The following is a 19,775-nucleotide window of genomic DNA, read 5'->3' as shown; positions in this document are numbered from 1 at the left end:
AATTTGGGATGTGGGAGGAAACCGGAGCGCCCGGAGAAAACCCACCAGGCAGAAAATATCTGCCAATGAAATGGCAGATATTTTATTCACATTAGAAAATGTGTGCGTGTGCGCATGTGTGTGTTTGTGTTTCTCCACCCATCTCTGTCCACCTCTTACTCCTCCCTCTGTTTGATCCCATCCCTCATATTCACTCAGGGAGCACAGTGAAGCAGCGTGCATGCCGGAGAGCAAAACAACACACTAGCGCGGCACACGTGGAGCTCCTCCATCCACTCTGCCGCTGCCTCGGCCTCAGCTGAGGAGAGGTGTTCAGAGGCGGAGAAGAGAGGAGGAGGACAAGAGGCGCTTCAGTATTACAGGGAGGAGAGCCCGAGAGGAGGAAAGATTCCCCCAAACGCAGTGAGGGCCTCGGATGAGGAGAAGAGGAGAGCAGAGGGCATTGGATAGGCTTCATTCAGAAGTGAGTACCGGCACCACTTTCGAACAACTTCTTTGCATCGGGCTTCACTTTCGATACGACGGGATCAATTCTTATTTTCCATTAGAAGGGTAAGCGTCCTACGATCACCACTATTAGTTAAAAAATATATATATTCAAAAAACAAAACTCTGTGTCATGTAGTGTTGGTATCATTTTAATCGCAATAATACATCATTAAATAATACCTCTTTGACAGAGTCATTTGTAATGAAATGTTACATTTTTAATACATTTCTTGGATTTTGTGTCATTAGATTGCACATGTGTGCCTAATGTGCAGTGTATGAATGTCTGTTTAAAAAAAAAAAAAAAATATATATATATATATATATATATATATATATATATATATATAGACTAGTGCAACAACATTTGTACTTTTCAAAGCATCAACTTGATGGCAGCCTATCTTCTTACACTCAGACATTCTTTTTTTCTTTTTTTCCACCACTGAATTATGGTGGACTTCAGAAAAGGGATTTATGTAGTGAAGATGGCCAATTGTTTTAAGGCTGCGTAGTGACAAAACTGAAGCCTTGTTTGAAATCAACCAATTGTGTGTGTGTTTTTTTTATTTAAGTAAAACATCATGTTTTGGTATGTGACCTGCTAATAACAGTACATATGAATTATTAACTTTAATTGTTGACTGTGTGTGAAAAGGCAACAAAAAGCTGTTACTGGAAATTGATGGATGGTGTAGTCTCAAATTGTGGCATGCGAACTGCTAGTGGTACGCTGGCTCCCTCTAGCGGTCCATGAAAACAAAAATCATTGGCTTCAATGTTCAAAATGTACATAATGTTACATTGTCTTACACTGTTTTTTAATCCAGTACGTACATTTTTTAAACACACTTCAGTTGTATTCAACTTTTAAGTACAGTGCAACAAATGTGCATTGAGCTTTCACGAATTCTTTGTATTCAAGCGTGTATTTACATGTCATTTGTATTTAAAGTACGTGCAATATAATTTGACTGAATCCTGAAGTCGTTTTTTAACTTCCTTTATTTAGGTACCATTTTAATGTTCCAACTGCGCATCATGTTGCAGTGGCTTACAATTATATTAAATATACTGCTTAGGAATAAAATCCTATATGATGAACACCTGGGTCTGCTATGCCGCTGTATTTTAATGTTGGTCATGACATTGGTACTTGGTGAGTTTTGTTGGTACATTTAGCTCCTCTAAAAGATGATTGTGTTTTGATGTGCATGCACTTTCACTATACTGTACACTTATTCTAATCTTGCTGCAAGAGGCAGGAGCGCCATTCATGTTTGCTTGTGTTAGGACTGAAAGGCCATTTCAAAACCTTGTTTGTGATTTATTTATAAAGACTTCTAAAATTAACAACTAAATGGCCGCAGCAAGTGAGAGTGAAGTGAGACAGTGTGGGCAAACACAATTCCAAGCAATCTTTCCCCCCCCCCTCCCCCCCCACATCCCGTCTGACAGTGGCAGCTCCAGACTTACTGGACCCCAAAACGGCCACTCACAACAACAAGCCCCGCCTCTCCTTCTCCACCAAGTCCGTCACGCTGACCCCACGAGAGGAGAGCGAGGTGCGAAGCGGCTAAATAATCAACGCGCTTTCAATCGTAACCTTCTTTCCAACGCACGTGTTGGCTGACTGACCAGTTGAAGTGTTGCAGGTGGTTGCCACGGTGATGAAAAGGAAGACGGTGACCGCCATCTTTCTTTTGGTGGTCCTCTACCTGGTGATGGGAGCGGCCGTCTTCAGGTCCCTGGAACAGCCTCACGAAAGGTAAAAACAACAATGTAGGAGCTGTATCCCCAAAAAATTGGAATAACTCATTTTAATTCAACAATAGGTTTTTTACTGTGCTGTAAAACTGAACTTTTGGCCTACTCCCAGAGCTAAATAAAATAAACAAACAGTATAGTGCAGTACAGTTGGACACGATTTTACTTTTTCAGGAACTTTCCTCTTTACCCTGGTGTTATGAAATATCCGCTGCACTTCCACTCAAAAGCGCTCGGTTAAAAATGTTCCCGGAGCGTCCGATTTAGTTCCTCCTTGCCACTGTGCTCTTTCTGGAAGGCCCCGGAACTTCTGAGGGGCGAGCCGCGGTGACGACCGCCGATTGGTTGGACACAGCTGCAGCGCTTCATTCTAGCACTTTCTTTTACCACTCCCCCATACTTCATCAGTCTCATTTGGATAAATGACCCCCAGCAGGTGGAAATCCAACCCACATGAGCCGCAGGAACCTTTCCCCTAAACGGGCTGGGCTTTTGCTGAAAAAGGGGCGATTGAAAATGAACAAATACTGACATGACTTTTGCTCCCAGCTAGCGCAAAATCATCTTGACTCAGACAGACAACTTTATTTTTGCTTCTACTGTTGAAATGTCCGAAAAGCAAGTCCTACTTCAAAGATACTCCTAAATTATGTATTTATTGTCGTAAGCAGTTCAGAAAATGGAAGGATGGTAGCTTTTGGCACTCATGGAATGAAATGAAAAGAACTACAATCTAGTCCAAAGTCATACCACGCTGTATCAGTTCTTAAATTCGCATACGATTAAAGACAAAAGCGCCCCGAAAAAAGACAGAAAAAAATTACAATGAAGAAATAATTGATCGGTATTTTAAAATAGGGAGCTACTTTTCAATCACTGTGTAGTTGTAGTCGTCCCTGCTGTTTCATAAACAACTATCCCTGAAAGTTTAAGTCGTTTCAGATATTGACATTTCAACTCAGGCACCTTGTACATCATGAGTCGGACGTTGGGCAGAATAAACCGCATGTCCCTGCAGCAACTAAACATGGCTAAATATAATTGGATTTTAATTGGATTGGATTTTTTTTTTTTTAATTGGATTTTTTTCGATGCAAATGAATGAGGTGAACAGTGGTGGCAAACGTCTTTCTCCATCAGTGCTCAACGCTTGGCCATCTTCAATCAGAAGTTGGATTTTCTGGCCAAACACTCCTGCGTCAACTACAGTCAGCTGGAGGATCTAGTTAAGGTAAAGTATGTACATTTGTGTAGATGTACACAATCTGCAGTACAGTGGAACCTCGGTTTCGACGGCACCACAGAACGGTTTTACGGTTACATACTATTTTTGGTTTAAACAAGGCGACGAAAGGCTCTTTGGGCTAGCAGTAACCATAACAGTAAAAATCACTGTACCCAAAAAGGCTAAGACACAGCAAACCCACTGTTATTTCATCATCAGGAATTGTGTTTTCTCCTATTTCTATATTGCACAGTTTTTTGTTTTTTTTAAACTACACAACGATCAAAATAAGGTGAAAATAACATGCAACGGCTGTAACGGATTAATTGGATTTCCATTCATTTCAATGGGAAACATTACCTCAGTTTGTGAACGTTTCAGTTTGAGAACAGAGTCACGGAACAAATTCAATTTGTAACTCAAGGTTCCACTGTAAAGACAGTATGTGCATGTGTGTTGCCGCTGCAGCCGTGTGTTTACTTTCAGGCCTGCTGCACACTGGCTGAACTGTCACGAAGTGTGCGGGGTTTCGACGACGGGTTTTCTGAGCGGCCCGAGCGTCAGCCGGCAGTTTGGCTGCGATTCGAAAATTTGAACCACAGATTAACAGCGTCGCAACGTCGCAGGTCTAACAGCCAATGAAAAACGAGATGTCGTATCACAGCAAAAGTTCTCTTTCCTGGGTGTGACGTGAGGTCTAGCCGGCTGCTGCTAAGCTGTACCAATACGGCATACACAGTATACATATATTGTTTGACAATAGAGCTTCACTATAAATGTCATTTCATATGTAGCTGTGGCTACAAAGCGAAGCGTGGAGAGTCTCTGTCGACAAAACAGAAAATCCATCAAAGAAATATAATAGATGCAAAATAAAATCAATGAAGAGTGAGATCCCTGCCAAGAGCTTCTCAAATATCCACATCTTATCCTTTATTTCTTCCCTCGTTTCCTCTCTTTGGATGATGAGAATAAAGCGACAGCAGCAAGGGCATTCTTGGCTTGCTCGACATTTGCGGCATGTTGGTATCTCCAAACGGTATTCCCTGATAAGAACATCGGGGTTCGCATTGTTTCCATTGCAGCGAGTTGGTTATTGGCGTGATGGTCAATCGCCAGGTGTGCGGGTGCGAGTCAGCAACTGGTTTTTTTTGTTCCCCCCCCCCCCATCATTGCCCAATTCAGTCGCCTAAGGTTGAACACATTATGTTCCACTTTTTTCTATTTCCAATAATTTTCCCCATTGGAAATACCGTGATAGAAATAAACAGAATCCCTCCCGTGTGTTAAACTGTACCTAAACCTAAAATAAAATAAAAATGACTCACACTTATATGAGATGTAACAGAAGCGTAGTTTTTAAGGAAGTGGCATGGGAGGCTTTCTTAAGCTGAGTCATCTTCGTGCGTTTTCACATTCTCGATTGTCTCACGAGTGTAAAAAGAAGTTAACCACTGTACAATACAATTTCAAAACAATAAGTATGTGGTGTGGTTATGTCGTAGTAGACGACCGCCTTCCTGCGTCATAATAAGTCCACTTTCCAGTTCTATTGTTATGACCGCATTTGATTGATTTCCATTTTTTTGTCAACGCTGGTACATTTCTGCGGTGGCGTCAAAAAAAAAAAAAAAAAAAAAGTTGAGGAAGAAGCAAAAAATGGCCTTAATCTTAGATGCTCGTTGACCTTAAGTATTGCGTGACATCATGCCTGACGGCGTTTCCACCTGCGAAGTTTTGCTTGAATTTGACATCGTACAACTTTATTCACGCCCTTACTTTTCCAATGAGGAGGTCCATTGTTTTCTCATATTATTTACATCTACCTTTCCACCGTAGCGTTCCCAGTGAAGTGTTTTCTGCCTCTCCTTCTCGCTCCAGCAAGTCGTGTCGGCCATTCGCTCGGGAGTGAACCCCGCGGGAACGCTCACCAATCCCAGCAGCCTGTGGGACCTCAGCTCCGCCTTCTTTTTTGCCGGCACTGTCATCACAACCATTGGTAGGACACAAGCACACGCGCAAAGAGTAACTGTGTGGTCAACATATGGTCATGAGAGCGCCACTGTGCACTAGTTTGATTACTTGCAGGAAGCAGATGTCGGATCGATGACAAAACTAACATCCTCGACGTCTCGCAGTATTAAATCTTCTTGCATAACACGCTCGCAAATATTATCTATCCATGTTTGTTTTTGTCTTTACTGCTTAAAATGCATTACGAGTAATACTGTACACAGATTGCCATCTATCTTGATAGCAGTTAAAAGTATTGAACTGTGCTGTGCGTGTGTGTGCGTGTGTGTGTGCTACATTCTTTTACTCCCATTCTTTGACTCGTTTTGTTTGTTTTTTGGAGAATTTGTTTGCGGCAGCCAATTTCAATGCAATTACGACATTACAAGTACAAGCAATGTTTGCTTCTATTGTGCACGTTGCTCCATTATTGAGTCTGTTCCTCTGCTTTTGTTGTTAGAGGTCATTTAAACGCATCAGCATACAGCCATCAAGTCTGCCTGGGCCATACTAGTACATGGACCATTCTGGCCTACGAGCAGTTTGAGCAATCAGGTCAAATTTGGCATACTAGTGGATCGATGAATGCTCAAATGACTTTCAATAAAGCACTTTATTCAATATCCTTGATATCCATCTTAAGGCCCAAGGACTAGTACACTCTTTGGCCTGACGAGTCGGATAACGCTGGCATACTAAGAGGACTACATCTACTAGTGAGGTAAAACTACTACTGGGCATTTTGGTGCTACCAGAAGGGCGAAGTGACATTATAAAATCCCACTACTTCATTAACAACGTACGAGTAATGCACAGATATCAGTTTTTAATTGTCCTACTATGATTCCAAAGTTGTCCTGCTAGTGTGCAGAAATGTCACACAACGGCGGGGGGGGGGGGGGGAAGATTCCTAGTACGACACAGTCTTTCTACTAGTGCACTGAATTGCCTTATTAGTGAGGACAAAGCGCTTACTAGTACATGGACCTGAAGCTGGATATCAAGGACACTGACTAAATGTTGAAACGCCGTTTCAAAAAAAGAACAACATGCCAGCCGCTGTGGGAACGTTCAGAGCGCTTCAGAGAAGTCCGTCTCCCAAAAAGTAAAAAGTCAAAAAAGTCAAGTAGCGCAGGTAACAGGCGAATACGTCGCTGAGCGCGTTCTCCCGTCTCGGGCGCAGGTTTCGGCAACATCTCCCCTCACACGGAAGGCGGGAGAATCTTCTGCATCGTCTACGCTCTGCTGGGCATCCCTCTGTTCGGCTTCCTCCTGGCCGGCGTGGGCGACCAGCTGGGCACCATCTTTGGGAAAATCATCGCCAGAGTGGAGAAGATGTTTGTGGTGAGTGCAGGTGAACACACGCACGCACGCACACACACACACGCACGCATACGCATACAGTCCAACACGTGTAAAAGGTGTGTTTAATAATTGACACAAAAGCACTCGGGACAGCAATCCTGTCACGATAAGACCTTTTAGTTACAAGACAGGCAACCTGCCTGATATTTGTGTCAATGCTGAAGAGCGTTCACACATGCGGCATTTCGGTCTGCACCCCCCCCCCCCCCCCCCCCCAAAACAAACCCCAAAAAGGTTGTTTTGATGATAATACGCGGCACTTTACTGGCACGCTTCTACATTTGTCTGCTGCTTCAGACCACTTCAAATGTTTCGCAAAAATTCAGGACACGTGAGGAATTACTTTTCCCTTTTAAACTTGTGCCATAGTCTTCCCGGAATTCTGCATTTTGCGCGCACACACACACAAATCAAGGGAATGAGAGCATCGAGCAAAAAGTTTCCCATCTTTCCCATCCCAAATTCAAACTGCTCAGCTCGTTCAGCACACATTTTCCACGTTCCCAAAATTCCCAACACGCCACACTTTACATTTGAAATATTCGCCTCCTTCCACATTTCTGAACCAGTCCAACGTCCAAATATTCAGCCCACTCAGAACATCTCGGGGACTACTTATCACTTTTTCCAAATTCCAACATTTTCACAATACAAATTCACAAATGCAAGAGCTATCTTGCACATTTACCTATTCCCATTTCGAAATATTCAGCTCATTCAGGGAATCAGCTATCACTTCCCCAAATTTTCTGAATAAAATTCACAAATATAAGAGATATTTCATATGTTTCTGCATACTTTAGTACAGTGCGATATGGACTAAATGTGACAATGATATATTCTATGCCGAATCCCAATATCGTATTTTTCCTTTAAATGACATGACATTAACGGCAATTTACTCTCATCTTTTGCGTCGTAAAAAAATGTATTGCAGAATTCAGACTTTATAGCTGTTACAGTTGCTTTGTTCTGAATCATTCATTTCCCCCAAACAAGGCAAACTATTGATGCTGCACTTTCCCAAAAAGAAGAAATGAGTGCTAAGGCATAACATTTTGAACATGCCTAGAACATATTCCTCCTCACTTTCTTAATAAGCTGCTCTTGAAAGGCACTTTAAACATGTAAGCATGAGTGGTTATGTTTCATATATTCAATGATTTGCAAATCATGTTCAACCTATATTTCATTGAATACATTCCAAAGACAAGATATTTAATGTTCAAACTGATCAACTTTATTGTTTTTAGCAAATAATCATTGACTTAGAATGTTATGGCTGCAACAGGGACAGGGTCATGTTTCCCACTGCGTTACATCACCTTTTCCTTGAACAACATTCAATAAACGTTTGGGAACAAGCGGACACTAATTGTTGAAGCTTTGTAGGTGGAATTCTTTCCCATTCTTTCCCAAAACAATTTGAATTGTGGACTCGTGGGACCTACAGAACACTTTTCCACTTTGCATCAGTCCATCTTCGATGAGCTCGGGCCCAGAGAAGCCGGCGGCGTTTCCGGGTGTTGGTGATGAATGGCTTTTGCTTTGCATAGTAGAGTTTCAAGTTGGTTGCACTTACGGACGTAGCGCCGAAATGTATTTGCTGACATTGGTTTTCTGAAGTGTTCCTGAGCCCGTGTGGCGATATCCTTTACACGTTGATGTCGGTTTTTGATGCGGCGCCGCCTGAGGGATCGACGGTCACGGGCATTCAATGCTGGTTTTCGGCCTCGCCGCTTACATGCAGTGACTTCTCCGGATTCTCTGAACCTTTTGATGATATTATGGACCGTAGATGATGAAATCCCCAAATTCCTTGCAATTGTACGTTGAGGAACATTGTTCTTAAACTGTTCGCCTATTTTCTCACAAAGAGGTGAACCTCGCCCCATCTTTGCCTGTGAATGACGGAGCAATTCAGGGAAGCTCCAATCCTGGCACCCACCTGTTCCCAATGAGCCGGTTCACCTGCGGGATGTTCCAAACGGGTGTTTGATGAGCATTCCTCAACTTTCTCCGTTTTTTTTGCCAGCTGTCCCAGCTTCTTTGGAACGTCTTGCAGCCATAAAATTCTAAGTGAATGATTATTTGCTAAAAACAATCAAGTTGATCAGTTTGAACATGAAACATCTTGTCTTTGTCGTGTATTCAATGAAATATAGGTTGAACATGATTTGCAAATCGTTGGATTCTGTTTGTATTTATGTTTAACACAACGTCCCAACTTCATTGGAATTGGGGTTGCATCTTGGAATGCATGCGTCATTGTGACGGCGGTGCAGCCCGAAGCACGAACCCACGCTACAGGGTTGAAAGGCCGAGTGCGCCAACCAGCAGCAGGTTGATGAGCTCCAAGAGTTTTTGGGGTTGTGTTATATTTATGCACTCAGTCATTGAGTATGCATTTTAAGGGCAAGACACACCGACATAAGTAAACATTGAATAATAACTGATCATTGAAAGTTGAATTCCGCCGACCCCAAAAATGAGTCTGGCTATTTCTTAGATGCCTGTCCGTACTTGGGACAAACCTCCTAATCAATGAATCAATCAAGAGTTGGGCTGGTCCCTTACCCCCCACTGCAAATCTCAGCTGTTCAGCCAACAGTTTTGTTCTGAATGATTAAGAGGTCCAGAGGGAGTCTGAGAGAAATATGATGATGACGACGGCTGCGGACCAGGACAAAAGTTCTTTATGTCAGCCACCTAAAAGCATAATGGCTTTCAGGACAGATTGTTTTGGACCACAGTCACGAGTGCTCCCAAGAGGGTCCTTTGTGATGTAATATTGTGTCATGTCCGTTCCTGCGTTTGGAACTGTAGTAGGCGCGGATATGCAGTTTGTTATTGAAACTAAAACTGGGTGTGTTTGATGGACATTTATTCACAAATCAGTGTGCAGTCACAATATTAAGCACTTGAACGCTGTGATAGGATCGAATAGCTCCTTAGAACAACAACAACAATGCCAAAGCTTCATTTTAATTGACACTTAATATGAATATTAATGTGGTTCGCATCATACTGACAGCTGTTTCTAATCTTTTGACTCCGCTCAATAAGACACCAAAGGATTGGAAACGCCCATCAGTATGATGGGCAATTATACACGACTGCAAATGACACCATAACAACAATAATGAACTACAATATTGTTAAATGAATACTTCTCCAAACATTTTCAGAGAAACTGAGCACTATTATCTTTAAAAAAGGAAACATTTTCAACATTTCATTCAATATTAATTCAGGCCCATTATTGATTTAGTATTCATACTTGATTCTGTTTAAAACCTAATGAATTGTCCAATTATTCAGGACAGTTTTAAAATTGTTGACGTAAAATTGTTTGTTTTGCTAATATTTTTGTTGTATTATTTCACATAATGAAATAAATTATTTCAGATTATTGCTTTTAATTTGCAAAATTTAAGATACAATTGCTAAATTAATGTAAATATTACAAGACTCTTGGCTTTGCACTCTACAAATGTGACTGGGCTAAATTCATATTTAGGAAATGAACATCAGTAATTTATAGATGAAAGAAATGCCTGTGTGCAGTTGAGTACATTATTATGTTGGACTAATCAAGTTTAAATGATTTGTCATTTGCGTCTTCTAAAATGTAATTACTGTCTATTTTTTTTTCCGGAAAGTGAACAAAGTGAAAAAAATAAGGAATGGTGTTAAACCAATGTATATCTCGATCATTAGTAAATCTAGATGAATTCCACCAGTATTTAGTAAATCTATATTATATCACTCAGATATTTGGTACATCTAAATTACTTTTTTTCAACGAGTAAATATGAGTCAGTTTTCGCTGTAAAATTGATTTGGATTTACTGAACATTTGCTCTATTATTAGTAAATCCTACATATTTCCACCAGTGATTTTGTTATTTTGTATTGAATGGTTTTGTTTCAATTTACTGAATTTAATGAACAGTTTTGAATGAAAATTCAAGTCGATCAAATCTGTGTTGCCTTGATTCTTTTTAAATCGACAACGGTCACATGTTTCTCAGCGTGGACAATGTAAGCGGGAGAACAGAGTGGAGTGCACACTTTCTAGTTTTCCCACCCCTGCATTAGAAGCAGGCGTCCCGTGTTCTGTAACGTGTGCTCACCCCGTGCGTGGTCCGCGCAGCACTGGAACATCAGTCAGACCAAGATCCGGGTCATATCTACGCTGCTGTTTGTGCTCTTCGGCTGCTTGCTGTTTGTGGCGCTCCCAGCAGCCATCTTCCAACACATCGAGGGCTGGTCGGCGTTGGAGTCGCTCTACTTTGTGGTCATCACTTTGACCACCATCGGCTTCGGGGACTTTGTTGCGGGTAAGACTACACTAGTTCAAAGAAAGCATACCAAAAAGGGCGTTTGTAACTTGCTTCTACCTCTACCTCTTCCAGGAGGCTCAGAAATCGAGTACTTGGACTACTACAAACCCGTTGTGTGGTTCTGGATTCTGGTGGGACTGGCCTACTTTGCCGCCATCCTCAGCATGATTGGAGACTGGTTAAGAGTCATTTCTAGAAGGACCAAAGAAGAGGTTTGCTGCTTTTAAGTTACCGTTAAATTACATTCAACAAATAATAATATACATGCAGTACGGCGCGATAGTGGTTAGCACATCTGCTTCGCAGTTCTTAGGTTCTGGATTCAAAGTTTTCTCGCCACGCTTGCGTGGGTTTACTCCGGCTTCCTCAAACATGTTCGGCGTGTTCTGTTCATTGAAGTCTCTAAATCGTCTTATCGGTTGGAATGTGGGCGTGAATGCTTGTCTGTACAGTATGTGCCCTGCGATTGGCTGGCGACCGGTTCGGGGTGTACGCCGCCTCTCAACAGAAGCCAACTGAAATCGGCTCGAGCTCGCCTGCGACCTTAATGAGAATCGATGGATGGATGGAAAATATACGCCCACTGGCACTAACTTCGATGGCTATCATTAGGTCCAGTCAAGTAAAACAAAACATTAGAAATAGCTCATATATCATATAATAAACTGGTACGATGCAGGGTTGCTGTATGCTGGCCGCAACCACAATAATAAGCTATTGCTGAATGAAAACCTCGCACGCTCATTTTGTATTGGATATCATTCGACTAATCAAATAATATACTGTCCATTTCATACAGCAGAGCAAGACAAACGTTTTGTGCTCACATTTGATTTTTCAATTGTTAAAAGACATTCGTAGATTTCGTTCAAAACAAATAACGGAAAATACTTTTTCTAAGCTACTTCATACTTAAAATACTATTTTGATAGCAAAATCAGGAAAATAGAAACATCGTTTCATGTTATTTATGTTATTTGATAATCAATTAAGTTAAATCCATTTAATTGTACTCAAACGTACAATACATCAATGAACTAATTATGTGATAGATACAAATGAATCAATCCAAATTTTCATTCAAGAACTGTAGAAAAAAAAAAACTGCGCAAATATTAGGACCAGCGCACAGCGAGCAACGCGGCTGAACGTGCCTGAAGTGGACCATCACTCAAACTATAGTTGGCAACTCTTTGCCGCGCACCAAGCGATCGAGCGACCAATATGCGGCCTTGGATCAGGTTGTGAGGCTGCACATACTATAGTTGCTGTACTGTATTGTTTTTTTTACTGAACCACAAAAGCGTGGCGCATTTGTCAAAGAAGTGGATTGCCACAAAGGGGAAACGAGGCGGAGCGTGCATGGATATTTTGGCGACGATCGATCGAATGCTTAGTACCCGAAAATGTTTTCTTTGTTTTTTTTTCTTATGCGGAGGCTCACGTGCATTTTTGTTTGGCTGTTACATGTGACGCTGTGACGCCGTGCACCAGAGGTTCAAATTTTGAGTGGCAGCAAACGAGTGACGGGAACCCCGCACATGGCGCGACAGTTTCAGCCGTGTTACAGGACTCCCCGAATATAAATGCTGGGTGGGATGGCTTGAAGAACACACTGTGGGTATGTCACCCGCAGGCCATACTTTGCCCAACCTTAATGTACTGTATTATATAATACACAGTCGTCTCAGTGCAGTGACAAGTAAATGAGCTCTTGTTCATCTCCAACCACGGTGCCATGCCCTCTCATAGGCTTTTGTCACCCTCTTAACTTGGTTTCAATGACGAAACTGTTCTCTGATCCAATTGACTTTACGCAAACCAAACACACTCGCAGGTTGTTAGTGTGAGTCTCTCCAGAGAGAGATTGCATAAAGCGTGACCATAGCCTCGCCAGGACATGCATCTTGACTCATTGGTGCTCTAAATATAACACAATTTATGCAAACAAGCACGCTTTTCTCCAGAGGAGAGAGACTTTTTTCACAGGAGTCAAAATGGCAGCTAAGGGACTAATTACAGTTGTCTTGTTTCACCATAAATCCCAATTTACAGTGGATGTAGTTTGGCAGAACTGAAGTTCATTCATTCATTCATCTTCCGTACTCACTAGGGTGTGGGCGGGCGCGCGCGCTGGAGCCGAGAGGCGGGGTACACCCAGAACTGGTCGCCAGCCAATCGCGGGGCACATACAAACAACCAACCATTCGCACTCACAGTCACACAATTTGGAGTCTTCAATTTACCTACCATGCATGTTTTTGGGATGCGGGAGGAAAACCGGAGTGCCAGGAGAAAACCCACGCAGGCACGGGGGAGAACATGCAAACTCCGCACAGGCGGGGCCGGGATTTGATCCCCGTAATGCGAGGCAGCTGTGCGAACCAGTCGTCCACCGTGCCGCCAGAACTGAAGTTATTTAGCGAAAATAAAATACATAGTGTATTAAAAGTATATTTAAAAAAAAGCTCTTCGATCCGGCATGTACCATGTTTCTTGCCCAAAGTCAGCTGGGATTGATTGACACGCCAAGTTTTCGGGATCTATTTTCGTAGACAGCACATCTGCGGTGGAGCGCAAATGCTGGCGTATCCTGATTTGCAATTTAGCAGACGCCAAGCTGGGCGTTCCGGCGCACCGAGGGTGTGTCCTTGGGCATGCGCCTGGTGCAGTGACAATTTGGTGGCCGAAAGTCCGTCTAAATTTATGCCTGCTCGGACCACGCCTAAAACCTGGCGAAAGGTAGTCCACTTGTCTCACACGATTTTGGTGAATTTGATCGGGGCACAGAGAGAAAGATACTGATTGCGCGTACATATTTAAGTTGCCAGCAGTTATCACCCGCTCATTCTGCATTTAATATGGGTACCCGCTCACATTGTCTGCTGTCACACCGGCCACGAGCAGTGACAACGCTCCACTCACGCACGGATCGCTGCGATTATACATCGTCCGCTTCTGCATAGAGATGTCTCCATCGAGACCTTCGGTTGATTGCAGCACATTTAAAGGGAATGAGAGAAGCCGCTTTGATTGGCGGTGATTTAAGTTGGCTGCAAACACACCAATAGTGGCACGGCCCGCCCGCTTTCGGATCCGCCGGGCGGCGCCGGTATACGAAATGACCAACACCGGTTTAACCCACCCCTGGCGCACACGGGCGCCGCCCGCCGTGCTGGATTTATTAAAGCATTCACGAGAATCTTTATATAATGTATATTGTATTTTTTCAGGCTTCTGATTGGCTAAACTGGCCTCGCAATTAGAGTTTATAGCGCCCCCTGCAGCTTCAACATGTATTTCAAAGCTAGCTAACGTTTTTTTTTTATTTTTTTTTATTAAAACACATTTAAGTTACGGAGTTACTTTCTAAACATCCATCCATCCATTTTCTACCGCTTATCCGAGGTCGGGTCACGGGGGCAGTAGCTTTAGCAGCGACGCCCAGACTTCCCTCTCCCCAGCCACTTCATCCAGCTCTTCCGGGGGGATCCCGCGGCGTTCCCAGGCCAGCCGAGAGACGTAGTCTCTCCAGCGTGTCCTGGGTCGTCCCCGGGGTCTCCTCCCGGTGGGACGTGCCCGGAACACCTCACCGGGGAGGCGTCCGGGAGGCATCCGAATCAGATGCCCGAGCCACCTCATCTGGCTCCTCTCGATGCGGAGGAGCAGCGGCTCTACTCTGAGATCCTGCCGGATGACCGAGCTTCTCACCCTCTCTCTAAGGGAGAGCCCGGACACCCTGCGGAGGAAACTCATTTCGGCCGCTTGTATCCGGGTTCGCGTTCTTTCGGTCACGACCCACAGCTCGTGACCATCGGTGAGGGTAGGAACGTAGATCGACCGGTAAATTGAGAGCTTCGCCTTTCGGCTTAGCTCCTTCTTTACCACAACGGACCGATACAAAGTCCGCATCACTGCAGACGCTGCACCGATCCGTCTGTCGATCTCCCGTTCCATTCTTCCCTCACTCGTGAACAAGACCCCAAGATACTTGAACTCCTCCACTTGGGGCAGGATCCCAACCCCGACCTGGAGAGGGCACGCCACCCTTTTCCGACTGAGGACCATGGTCTCAGATTTGGAGGTGCTGATTCTCATCCCAGCCGCTTCACACTCGGCTGCGAACTGCTCCAGTGAGAGTTGGAGCTCACGGCTTGATGAAGCCAACAGAACCACATCATCAGCAAAAAGCAGAGATGCAATACTGAGGCCACCAAACCGGACCCCCTCTACGCCTCGGCTGCGCCTGGAAATTCTGTCCATAAAAGTTATGAACAGAGTCGGCGACAAAGTGCAGCCTTGGCGGAGTCCAACCCTCACCGGGAACGAGTCCGACTTACTGCCGGCAACGCGGACCAAACTCTGACTCCGGTCGTACAGGGATCGAACAGCCCGTATCAGGGGGTTCGGTACCCCATACTCCTGAAGCACCCGAGGGACACGGTCGAACGCCTTCTCCAAGTCCACAAAACACATGTAGACTGGTTGGGCGAACTCCCATGCACCCTCGAGGACCCTGCCGAGGGTGTAGAGCTGGTCCACGGTTCCACGGCCAGGACGAAAACCACACTGCTCCTCCTGAATCTGAGATTGCAGGCTACTCATAAGGTCCTTGGGTGGCCGCGGTCTCCAGGTTCTAAACAGTAAGGAATATTGGGGAGGGACGGGGGGGGGGGGGGACGGACGGACGGACGGACGGACGGACGTAGCCTATAAGTGTGAACGTAGCCTTGCGACCTTTTTGAACCTCTGACGGCAGCTATCTTCTCCACAGGTGGGAGAGATTCGCGCCCACGCAGCCGAGTGGACCGCCAACGTGTCAGCTGAGTTGAAGGAAACACGGCGACGAGTGAGCGTCGAAATCTACGACAAGTTCCAGCGGGCCGCTTCCATTAAACGCAAACTGTCGTCCGAGCTCGGTTTCAGCCCCGCCCCCGAATTCGCGCTTCCCCGGAGGACGGTGTCAGCCAATCACAGCGAGGAGCGGGAGAAGAGCGACAAGGAGGCGGGGCTACCCGGGCTGACCTCACAGCTGACCCGGAACTGCGGCTTGTTTATGAACGGTCTGGACCTGGAAAGAGGCGAAATGGCCGTCGTCGAACACATTAAGTGAAAGACACTTTGTATTATGTCCCGCTCGAAAACACCGCGGCTCTCCTAATGATGGCGGATGTCGTCGTCCTCCGTACAGAATTCCAGGTTTTTTTGGACGAGTTCTGGGAGCTGAGGTGTCAATCGACAATGGGAGCATCTGCTCAATATCCAAGCACTCGCAAATCTGCCTCTAACTGCCGTATTTGAACAGTTCATTCAAACATGTTCCTTAGTTCTCAAACTATTTGACTCCTGTGACCCCCTTATAATCCACACGCCAATGAAACACAACTACCGCATGTACCCTTAAATGCCAGAAGGATTGAAAAGGTGCGCATTTGGGGGGGCTAAAAAAAGTTGGAATATTACAATAAGAAACATATTTTTTAAAATGACATTATGATTATCGTATTGTTACTAACACCAATTAAACAACTAGCATGTGTAGACTACCCCTAAATGCCATAAGATTGAAAAAGCGGCCTATTTTTGTAGGGAAAAAAAGTTGTGATCTTTACAATAACAAATTCATATTTTTGAAAGAAAAAGCCATAGAATAAAGATGGATTTTACCCAAAAAGTCAGAATACATTGGACCCTCGCGTATTTCTGGTTTTGGCATTTGCAAATTCTTGAGAGAAACCCCTGCTTGTTCGCTTTTTAATCCCCCGCTTATTTGCAGTTTCATGGCCCAATCCCTTTCTGAATCCTCTCGGCTGCCTGAGGTCCCTTCACGTTCCTTCTGTTTGCTGGTCTTATGCCCAGTTGTTGGCAAACGAAGGATGGGCATTCTCTATTTTCCAGAGGTGGCTATTCCACTATAGTGTCAGCAAGGTTCTTGAAACCGAAGCTATACTGCAAGACCGCGGGGGTGTCCCCACTAGTGTGCCCGCAAGTGCACGGCAAATGATGGAAACCTCGACTATAACTTATTCTGGAAAATGTGTCTTTTGACTGAGGAAAAATTGACTTGATTTCTGTAGTAATGCACCTTTTTCCCCCCAAAATAAAAAAAAAAGACTATTCATGCAGGGATATCCGATTTACGTGATGATACGTCACAATTAAATCAGTTTTTAATTGGCCTGAAGATAATGGTAATGGTTTGTTTTATTGGCGCACTGGCCCCCATGTGTAGGTATGCACCTTTCTAAATAATGAGGCATCGTTTACTACCTATTCTTTTGTGGACGCTTGGGGGTCCTCGGGGGTCCGGGGACTCCAGTTTGAGAACCACTGTATAGTTAACAGCTGCTGCTAATTTATAAACGGAAAGATGACGTTAAATACCTGGAATAATGTGGAGATTGTTGAGTTTTTGGGGGGGACACTGCAATAAGCTAAAAAGTACTTTTGATAGTTTTGTTTATGCTTCTTCTATGGGTTTTATTGTCACTAACGTCTGTAAGGCCACCATAATAATGTAGCTTGATCATAAAGACGTAGCTTTGGATGTGCTCGCCGGTTGAGAATAACAAGGTGGAACGCTTCTGAATTTTGTTTCCATGGCCAAACCTGTGACTGGTACTCATCAAAACAGCACGGGCGGTTTAATTCAAGCGTCACGGTGCCTTAAAGGCGTTCATTTTGCCGAAATGTCAAGCACACAAGCCTGAGAGGTTGACCTTTAAGTGCGAATCACCAAAAAAAAGTTAGCCATGTTATCTTTCTATTGCCCCTCTGAGTCACTTCATCAGAGCTTCATTACAGTGAATGTGGAAGGTGGACACAAGCCTGTTAAAACATGAGTTTGTTTTTTTTTCCTCATGGAAAAAAACAGCCAATATTATTCAGATCTTTTTTCATCTAATGTTGTATGCTTGATTAGAACAGGGTTCTCAAACTTTTTGGGTCTAAGGACCCCAATGCAGGGTTAAAAAAAAAAAAAAAAAAGTTTCCCAAGGTCTGCTCAAACAATTAACATGGCACAACTTGATTTGATATTGTTATGTTAGCTCACTCTTCTTTAAACATAAGCCCACACATTCTCAGGTGGATTTAGGTCAGCGCTCTGGCTAAAAAAAAAAAAAAAAAAAAAAAAAAAAAATCAAATCAAAAAAAATAATAATTGTATCTTAACATTAAAACTAATTAAAAACTAACATAACTAATGATTTATCTGTTCACAAACTACTCCTAAACGTTTATGTTCATCCATCACTCTTCAGTACATGATTCCAGACTGACATATTGTACTTTTTCATGTGTGTGAATATGGAAAATGGAATGTATTTTCCTGCGAATGTTGGAATTTACTAGATTCTAATCGACCTTTAACGATTCCACTCCTACTTTGTCACAAGAGGATGATGTGTGTCGAATATGCAGTGTTTGCATCAATTCTGATTATAAGCTCTTAAATCAGGGGCTGGGGAACCTCAGATCCGGACGACGTACAATTGTAAAAATGTCAGGAAAAGCCCGAAAAACATCGAACCCACAAATGTTCAAAATTTGTCGTTTTCTTGCTTCGAGGACCTCCCCACACCAGACTTCAATCATTCTGAGCTCATGTACGACTACTGCTTAAAGACACACAAACAGGAGGCCGCCTCCTCCGCCTGCAGTCTAAAATGCACTTTGATTTTACAGCATTAGCACGTAGCGACATGCTACAGTTTGCGCGGCTATGCAGTCCATCCCGTTATTAGCATTATTATTAAAGCTCTGATTTACAGTTTAATGTACTACAGTATTCTCATTGTGCAATGCTACACTACAAGCAGTCATTTTACTCATGTACACAAGTATGCCTGTGGAATGCCTTCCTATGTATAAGAAACCAACATGTTTATTATTATCATTGATTTTGTTTACAACTGCACAGGAGTATTAGGGGCCAACAGAAAATGTTCAAAGTTGGAAATTGACCAGAAAAATGGTGTGTGAATGTTGATGCTCATAATATTATGAGCATATTATGTGTGTTTCTTTTTGTTGTTGTTGTGACATGTTTCACGTAATACCACAACAATTTTAATTCAGTTGGGAGTTTCATTCTAATAGATATTAGATATTCAGATTTTATTTATATACAAATGTTTTGTTCTTCCCAAAAAAATAATTTTATTCTTGCGAAACTACAACTTTATTTCCATTTTTTTCCCCACAAAATACTAGAACTTTCATTTTCATGATTATAATTTTTTAACACAATATAACTGTATTCCTGAAGTGTTTTCTTATTCATATATGTATCCATACTGTATTTACACGTATTTGCCCTAATACTCCTTAGTACACGTTGAGTTATGATGGACTATGGTGCTAAAATGTACTCTCACACTTAGGCACATGACCAAAAGTGAAAGGTGATAGTTGTATTTATGTTTCATCTTTAGACTGATCCATCTGTCAGAAAAAAGAATCGGAATGAAAACTAAAGCTGTATGAATGGTTAAGACTATTTGCAGAGTTTAAAAAGTATTGTTTATTTAATAACCCAGTTTAATAACATGTTTGTTGGTGACTTATTG

The 19,775-nt window shown here is 43.1% G+C and overlaps 1 protein-coding gene across 1 annotated transcript; it reads left to right on the top strand.

Annotated features, from left to right (window-relative positions):
• Positions 1–212: 212 nt before the first annotated feature.
• Positions 213–17,334, top strand: LOC133415402 (potassium channel subfamily K member 2-like). Its single transcript, XM_061701438.1, has 9 exons — positions 213–463; positions 1,948–2,054; positions 2,145–2,257; positions 3,397–3,487; positions 5,363–5,480; positions 6,678–6,838; positions 11,016–11,202; positions 11,278–11,417; positions 15,980–17,334. Coding segments are annotated over exons 1-9 (1,257 nt in total). The 5' UTR covers positions 213–462; the 3' UTR covers positions 16,319–17,334.
• The last annotated feature ends 2,441 nt before the right edge of the window (positions 17,335–19,775 follow it).

Source organism: Phycodurus eques, chromosome 2, assembly GCF_024500275.1.
Source record: "Phycodurus eques isolate BA_2022a chromosome 2, UOR_Pequ_1.1, whole genome shotgun sequence".
In the NCBI taxonomy this organism is placed as follows: domain Eukaryota; kingdom Metazoa; phylum Chordata; class Actinopteri; order Syngnathiformes; family Syngnathidae; genus Phycodurus; species Phycodurus eques.
This window is presented reverse-complemented; position numbering and strand designations above follow the sequence as displayed.

Excerpts from the sequence above, each read along its gene's own strand:
- LOC133415402 (XM_061701438.1), top strand. Across the intron at positions 2,258-3,396 it reads CTGGAACAGCCTCACGAAAG|TGCTCAACGCTTGGCCATCT; the intron begins GTAAAAACAACA and ends TTTCTCCATCAG. Across the intron at positions 5,481-6,677 it reads CACTGTCATCACAACCATTG|GTTTCGGCAACATCTCCCCT; the intron begins GTAGGACACAAG and ends TCTCGGGCGCAG.